At 45.4% G+C, this 8,648-nt stretch overlaps 2 protein-coding genes across 2 annotated transcripts; both read right to left on the bottom strand.

Annotated features, from left to right (window-relative positions):
* Nucleotides 1-253: 253 nt before the first annotated feature.
* psmb5 (proteasome 20S subunit beta 5) lies at nt 254-6,470 on the bottom strand. Its single transcript, XM_080011675.1, has 3 exons — nt 6,248-6,470; nt 5,194-5,500; nt 254-958 (listed from the first exon to the last, which is right to left on the bottom strand). Exons 1-3 carry the CDS (start codon nt 6,467-6,469, stop codon nt 675-677), a joined length of 813 nt encoding a protein of 270 aa, XP_079867801.1. The 5' UTR covers nt 6,470; the 3' UTR covers nt 254-674.
* A 304-nt stretch (nt 6,471-6,774) lies between these two features.
* Nucleotides 6,775-7,860, bottom strand: psmb11a (proteasome 20S subunit beta 11a; the record flags this gene model as incomplete). Its single annotated transcript, XM_080010476.1, has 2 exons — nt 6,775-7,104; nt 7,285-7,860. The coding sequence occupies 2 exons, from the start codon at nt 7,858-7,860 to the stop codon at nt 6,775-6,777; spliced, it is 906 nt and encodes a 301-aa protein (XP_079866602.1).
* Between the last annotated feature and the right edge of the window lie 788 nt (nt 7,861-8,648).

Here is an 8,648-nt window from a genome sequence, read left to right as displayed (position 1 = left end):
CAATTAAATAGTGCCATTTAGACGGACACTACTCCCCACTAATAAAGGCAGAACATACAGCAGACATAAAGGGTCTGTGAATGCATCTCCGCATAGCAAACAGCTGTGGGAACAGATGACCGAAATGTAAACAAACAAATTAAATAAAACCCTTGTAAAAGGAGCTTGGAATAACAACATGCACATAACTGCACATGGTTAAACAGGACTACCGCAGCAAAAGAGAGCATAACAAGGACAAATTGCACACGCATTCTTTTTGAAAATACAATGCAGGCTTTATTGAGAATGAGGATGTCATTTTCCAGGTTACATATTCAAGTGAAATCTATGTAGGGCAGACAACTCACTACTCCTACACTACTGAGCAGTATTTGACTCATCACCCAACCCCCACCACGTACACCCCCTGCAACACAAGCCGCACTCCCTCCAGTTAAACTGTGTGTGGTGTACTTGCAGCCAAAATATTGTTTTGTTTGTAAAATGTTACGCTTTTAATTCTCAACAAGTCAATTTCTTATCTCTGTGGGGAAGAAATGGGCAGATAAACACCACTTCCTGCACATACTTCAGTCCTAGCCACATTTACCCAACATAAAAAAACAACTTCCTAGATACCTTCTTTCTTTACACCCCCCCCAAAAAAAATAAAGAAAAAAAACCTGTTTTTTCTATGCTTGCTCCTTGTATTGCTGGTGCAGCATGAGCACGTCGTCCTGAGACACCCGGGTCCAGCCCTCGCTGTGGACGTGGTAAAGGTTGACCTGCCCTCCGCTGTAGGCGTCTCGGTAGGTGGCCTGGTAGATCGCCCGGCGGCCCAGCTCGCAGGCCTCCTCCACGCTCAGGTCCTGCCGCAGGCCGCTGTCTATCACGCCATAGGCGTACATGGAGCCGGAGCCCACCGCGAACAGGTCCCCGCACACCCGGTTCCCCTCAGAGTCGACGTAGTAAAGTCCTGCCAGGGTGGAGGGAAGGGGCGAGGAGGAAAATGGTCAGTACCAGAAGGGAAGGGCAGCGGTGGCAGGAGGGAGACGTCGTTCCCCCTGACTCAGGTGTGGAGCTGTGTCAGGAAAACTGCCTACATTTCTCACACGCACACGCACACACTAGCTGCATGCTCTCCAAGTGAAACAGGGCCGGCAGAATCCAACAGCTGCATCCTATCTAAGTAAAAGGAGGCCAGCGGCGGAACCTGCTGACAAGGCGCAGGGGCCAAAACACCGTCCACCACCCGCTCCCTGGCTACCGGACTTATTGATCCCTGCAAACACACCAAAAATTAACTATCGACCTGTAAACTGAGCTGCGTAGGTGACCTCATCTCAGTCCCTTCAAAAAGGGTTTGACGGCAAATAACGCCAAACTCACATCCTATTTTCTTCAAAGGACAAAGCGCATCCATATTGACTGTCAGACGTGGCTTCGCATATTTTCTATGGCTTGCCATGTACGCGCATGCCACACACACACACACACACACACACACACACACACACACACACACACACACACACACACACACACACACACACACACACACACACACACACACACACACACACACACACACACACACACACACACACACACGACTTGTGCAGGATGGTCCAGTGGACCTGTGAGAGACAGTTTGCTCCGCACTGCGGTTTGTGGACACGTGCAAGACTCTTCTGTTCCACACTATGACACACTCGCCAGGCCTCATCAGTGGCGAGTGACGAGGAGCTGGTGACTGACAACAGCCTGCGAGCTTGCTCACCACCAACCTACAGATGGCAAAAAGGCAACTTGAGAAAAACATTAGAAAAGGCAGCTTGAGAAACACGGAGCACACTTCTCCAACGCGTCACAGCACCCAAACCTGTGAAAATGACAACCTGACAATTGTGTAATAACCACAACGTGTAAACAATCTCATGTGAAAAATTTACATTTTGAAAAGCCCTCGGATTGGACCTCATTGCAAACACAGTTCCCATGCAAAACAAACTACTTTTTGATAATAGAGACTTTGCACTCAGAATTTATTTTAACTGGCTAATTGCATTTTCTTCAGCCAGTCATCAGCTCTACATGATAATCACTCTGTGCTTGCCTATGAACCGGGGGTAATTTGCCATTTGGAGGCCTGTGAGCGTCTCTTGAAATTTGTAAGGCAGCCATTAAAAAAAACATAATGACCAGGAAGAGAAGGTTCTTTAAAAGGTAGGCTCTTGTGATGAGTGCCAACGTTGACAGGAAGACGGAACCTCTTTAGAGAGCTTCAATATCAAGGCACCGCAGCACCAGAAGAACACTTCACTCCCTAACACACCTGGAGCCTTTCAGGCTATGATATTGCTCGGGGGTCTATGCATCATAAGCAGTGATGTCGGATACACAAGAAGTGGGCACTGCGGCGAACGCTTGGAAAACATAAAAAAGGGAAACAGCGGATTCATGAGGCCCAAGAAGCAGAGACGGTGGCACGCTGCATGGATGGTGGATCATTCTGGCACAAGCAGGCAAGACAGGCTTCTTCCACTCCATCAATCAAGTGACAGGTGGATAAGCAGATCTTTTTCCCTTTTTTTTCTCCTCCCCAAACACCGTCTGCTGCAACTGGCTGGATTGACAGGTTTCAGAGGCGGTTGAGGGTAGGGCTTGATGGCTGGTTAGCTGGTTGGCTGGCAAGCTGGCACTGAAAGAGCTTGCATCTGTCTGTCGTCTGCCCTTTTCACTACAACACACCACTGGCTCCAGGGTGATGGGGGAGTAGAGGAGGGGAGGGGGGGTGAATAAAATAAACCAAAAACGCTGCCTGCTTCACGGTGGAGAAGCTGAAAAACAGTGGCAATGCACCCACGTTTTATAACGAATCCCCAATGTGGTCCTTGCTATATTCAGAATAATACATTATGTATTTTTTTTTTTTTCTTTTTACAAATGGTCTAGTTTCAGTGAAATGTGGGGTGAGCATTGTAAATTAATGAATGTAAGTGTATCGTTTGTAAAAATGATTAGGAGGTAAGCTGGTTAAGAGCTTTAACACAGTATGAGTAGTAATTCTAATATCTTATAGTTACCGATACAGACTTTCAAAGGGCTGACCAGAAATAGATGGAATGGGGTGGCAGTGGGGTGACTTATGTTAAAACAGCCAGAGGGTTAATTCTATTGCGCCAACTCCATCATGCTTCCTCACATCCATTTTGTTTAAAGAAATCGAGCGGCAGAGGGCGCCGTGCAGCAGAGTCAGAGATCCCTCCTCCACAGCTAATCCAATATCAAGCTGCCTGACACTAACTACACTCTGATTACTAGTGTCATAACATTTAACATTATTACTTACAGCTGTATTTGTCACGCTCCTCAATGTGCCTTTTATTTAATTTATTTAGTGTTCTAGCTTAGACACTCCATCAGCAGAATAAGCGCTCTTGATGCAATTGTGGCTGGTTAATGAGCTTCTCCCCCTAATCGCGATTGATTTAATTTACATGACATTTACCTCTCCATTCAATCACTTGTGTTATGTGGGCAGAGGCGGGGCTTTTATTGAACATATACTGGAATGATTATTTCCACAATTAAGTTGATAAGAATTTAATACATCATTTGCGTTGGCTGGCCCAATTCCGCCATTGTTCTGACAGACCTTCGCGGCTTCTTTGACAAAGGCGCCATCGATCAGACGGAGGGTAGCGGCATTATACATGCGACCCAATTGTTCAGGGCCGAGACCCAGTGTCCATCACTACTCCGCTCTTTCACTGGCCGGCAGTCCCAGCCTCATCGATTTCCCATTAAAGTGTCACTGTGGCGACCTCTTTAAGCACACCGGCGTGATATACGGCTTCTTACTGCATGACATAAAAAAAAAAAAAAAAAAAAAAACACACTACCACAGCTCCAGTAGAAATTAAATGTGATAATTAAGGAGTGCTGCAGTACCATCTAGTGGAAGAAAATTGCAACTGCCATTCCGGCTCTTAACTCGCTAAAGAAAAGTGAGAAGCTAAATATATGTATGAAAATCAGGAATAATGCTGTCACAATTATTACATCATTTCCAGATTGTAATTATTTCAGCAGATCACAAACATTTTGTGAAATACTTCTTAGAGTGACAAAATGTAAAATCCATCAGTGGAGTTAAGGAAAACTTAGTCAACCCAAATCTTTACATTCCAATCTTCAATGCCAATACGCAAAAGTTAGATATGACTTAAATAAAATAGGCTTACTTTTTTTTTTATTGTTAATGACAATTACTTGTATGACAATCTTCAAATAGAATTTAAATAAAATGGAAAATTTCTTTTAAGATGTAGAGGAAAATAAGTTGTTATGGCTGTCTGCTGAAATTGAGCAGAAAGGGGCAGTACATCTTTGTAAATTGTTGTTAAGTTTTCAGCAGTAGTGGAGCAATGATGAGGTACATAAGATCACATGAAACAAGAATATAATGAAGAGAACGTTCAAAAATGTAAACAAAAATAAGAATAAAGCATCTTATTTAATACCCATTAGTTTGTGTTTGTCAATTGGTATTTGTTAACTGGCCTTCAACCAACTAGATTAATTTATGATTAAAACAAGCTTGAGTGACCAGATTGACAATTGAACAAAGTCGATAAAAGACTATCTAGATGCAACAGTGTATATTTCCTGCATGATTTTGACCAAAGAAAACAAACCATAGGTTTGGCTGCACAGTACCTTTGATATACTTACTGGCCACACGTTTAATTGCTTATGTGGGAAGCCATTCAGCCTATCAACTGGATTGTTGATTCCCACAATTTAATTCTATACATTACTGCAATGACATAACTATCTCACAGGGGTTAGTAGAGTTGTATTTTTTGTTGTAGACTATTGAGGTTTTTAAATCTTAATTTAAGCACACTTATTTGCAGATTATTTTGGATTATCACCGAGCTCTATCGTATTAGCTCAGACCCCTATTGTGGCTTGATTTTAGTTCCCACTTTGCCAATTTTCGACTTTCTTGTTCTTAATAGCATGTGCATATTCTTACTGCTTTCTCAGTGCTGTTTTAAGCTGTCACTGCTTTTACAGTGTAGTTTAGATGTAAAATGCATAAAAATAATTATTATTATGTCTACCATCATCATTCAGTCAAAAAACAACTAACAAATGCAATCACTGATGCTCAGTAAGGTCTGGCACAGAGACATAATTTACCTGGTCCTCTCTTGTCCCAGCCGCACACCATGGTTCCCATGCTGAGGCCCATGCCCTTGTACTGGTAGACCATGTTGGCCAGCAGCTTGGAGGCTGCCGCTACAGAGATGCGCTCTTTGTTGCGAAGCTCGTAGATGCGACACTGGCGGGCCAGCAGACGTTCCCAGAAGCTACAATCTGCAGCTCCTCCAGCCATGGTTCCTAGTAGATAGGGGTTGATCTCAATAACCTTCTTCACCGTCTGGGAGGCGATGTAGGAGCCTGCAGTCGCCCTGGAGTCCACAGCAACGATGACCCCATGCTGGAACTGAAAAGGGAAACGGTGTGATGAGCAGTGGCGTACATATGTAGGGCTTAGAGGGATATACACAGTGTATATCAATAACTCAATAACACTCAACACCCTAAATTTACCACAATTATATATCCCATCCAAACTAAAAGGGACATTTTAAATCAAAACCAGAAACGTTCATAAATAGAATGTGGATTCGGTGCATTTCCATCCGTTGAGTTGGGGAAAATTGAGTGTCAAGATACATTTTTAGATTCCAACCTATAACAACAATAATGGGCTCTGCTTCACTGGGTAGGCATGTGTTTATTACTTTTATTTTACTTCACTATTGTAGTAGCATAAAATGAATTAACAAAAAAGGCAAATTGTCGATTGCAATTATTTGCATGACAATTTCGTCAAACAAAATGAACGATCGTGACAACCCTACTGTCAATAAACATACCTAATTAAATGGCATCAATGCTTAGGCCAAGTTGAATAGAATACGAGTGGCTTGAGAGCAGACCCAAAACATAGGTTTCTTTATGTCCACCTGAAAACTATTTAAACCATTATAAATCACAGCAGTCATCCTCCGTGAGCCAGCAGTTCGCTGAGTGAGCACCAGCCACAGACAAATATATACGTCAACAGTACACGAGTATTGGGAAAGAATATACTGCTCCAAACACTAAGACGTGGACGCTGCCATGAGACGACGTACTTAGTTCACCGAGTTTATTCCGCGGCGAACAAGGCGTTCGGCTAGCTTACTTTGAAGGCTAACGTGGTGGTCCCGTGGAGAAACTCAATCTTCCTCTCGACCCCGTCATCGTCCGCCAGCGCGGTTTTCACGGCAAAGCTGAGGTTTCCTCCCGATGCAGCGCCACAGCCCAGATCGGCGTCTCCCAGTCCGCCGCCGAAGCCGAAAAAGTTCTCATTGTTATCGAAGGAAAAATCCGCACAATCACCGTGCAACACACTAGCGAGCGCCATCTTTGAAACTGACGAGTGACGCACTTCCGCCGTTCAGTCAGAAAAGCCCGTGACGTCGCGTTGAAGCCGCAGACAGCGCCCACTACAGTTCATATATATGTGCGCACATGCCCGACTTTTTAAATCAGAATGTGAATCGTTTTTTAGGATTATTGTAAAAAATTGTATATATTATATTAAATTGTTTTATTATCAATCTACTGCATCATTTTATTATTATCTATATATTATTCTATCATCTATCCATCTATCTATCTATCTATCATACACATTTATCAAAGACTGAAACCGAGTTCTGCAGAGAATCAGTTTGTCGTTCTTTCCCTTTCCTCCACTGTCTTTGCTGTCCTCTGCATTTCTCTGTAATACTCCTCTTTCAGGTTCTCCCTTTCCCTGCGGCTCCACCCTTGGTCTGTGATGCAGCAGAGGTCCACGTTATTCCCCGAGTAGGCATCCCTGTGAGTGGCTCTGAAAACAGCCTCCCGGGCCAGCGTCACAGCCTCCTCCTGGCGCAGGGTCCGCCTGAGCCCTCCGTCCAGGACCCCGTAGGCGTAAGGAGAACCCGACCCCACGGAGAAAACCTCGCCCTGCAGCCGCGTGCCATCGCTGCACACGTAGATGAGCCGGGGGCCAGCGTTGGGGGAGGCCGAGGGGCACGTGACGGCGACTTCTGGGTCCCTGGCGGCGGCGGGGAGGCTCCCATCGGTGGCGGACGACGGCCCCATCTCCTTCGGTGGCGCCAGAGTTGTGTCGCCGGACGGAACCGTCGCCCCCGCTGCCCCCGCCGCCCCGTTTCCACCGGTCCATCCCGCTGCCTTATCCCAGCCACACAACGTGAGGGCCACGCACACGTCGGTCCCTTTAAAAGGATGCAGCATGAAGGCGAGGAGCTTCGCCGAGCCGCTTATGGACAAGCGACGCCCGTGGCGCAGCTCGTACAGTCGGATCTCTCTTCCCAAAATCCGGGCCCACAGCACGCAATCGGCAGCGCTGCCAGAAGAGGTGACCACGAGGTGCGAATGGATGGGGATGATCTTATGGACGTCCGGGCAGGCGACCAGCCCCCCGGCGCTGGCACGCGTGTCTGCTGCGGCGACGACACCACCCCGGAAGATGAAGCCCAACGTGGTGGTACCATGAGCCAGAGGGAAGGGCCTTTGAACCGAGATCGAACGGATGGAGGGCGGGGAAACGGTTGAATCCGTGAACGAGGGGAGGAAAAAGTCAAGAGGGACTCTGGCGTTTCTCTCAGATCTTTTAGAGCTAGTCCATCCCAAGCTGCGCCACCCTGTTATGAACGAGACTGAGGCGGCGTCCTCCAAAGGCGTGCAGGAGGAAGTGGGATTGAGCTGCGTGTTGCCCTTGAAGCTACAAATGTCTTCTAAAGCCATGGGTGCGATTCCTCAGATCACAGCACTAGGACTCTTTTCCATTTGTTGAGTAGAAATAATTCTTCAAGCTTGGGAAGCAAAGCAGACTTTAGGAGTCTGCAAAATATGTGTATCCTTAAAGGTTTTCGAAATCTTAAACTACCAACCCGAGGGCAACTGTGCAGAGCCCTCAGTCAATCTGACACCTCCAACTGTGCGCCTTTTATATCCCCCCCTCTAAAACATCACAGTGCATACACACCCACCCCTGTGCAGTACAGCACCGTGTGTGTAACAACGCGTATTTGACTTGACACAAGTGATATATGATACCTCCTATGAAAGTGATTCTCATGGAAGCCACGCCACAAACTGATATTTGCTGAAGCAGCATGTTAACTCTAGTAAAATAAAATTCTAAAAACGCCATCATATGTTGGTGTGTGTGTGTGTGTGTGTGTGTGTGTGTGTGTGTGTGTGTGTGTGTGTGTGTGTATATATATATATATATATATAAAATTATTCCCAACATATAAACCCCATCATATATTGGGACTAATTATAAATATACTCCACAAACTGATATTTGTGGAGTATATTTAATTTCACGTCTACACCAGTGAAATTAAATTTTACAACCCCCAACCTATGTTGGGAATAACTATAAAAACAAGTTACATCATTTAATTACTTATTTTCATTTTGAGATATAGGAATGAATCGAAGGAGGCTTCGCTCTCATGAGCTCAGGATTATAAGCGGGCTGTATATTTTGGACTGCAGTGACTCTACAGACATTGTTCTCCGGG

Source organism: Zeus faber (assembly GCF_960531495.2).
Source record: "Zeus faber genome assembly, chromosome: 12".
In the NCBI taxonomy this organism is placed as follows: Eukaryota; Metazoa; Chordata; class Actinopteri; order Zeiformes; family Zeidae; genus Zeus; species Zeus faber.
Note: the sequence above shows the minus strand (reverse complement) of the source record. Positions and strands in the feature narration are given on the sequence as shown.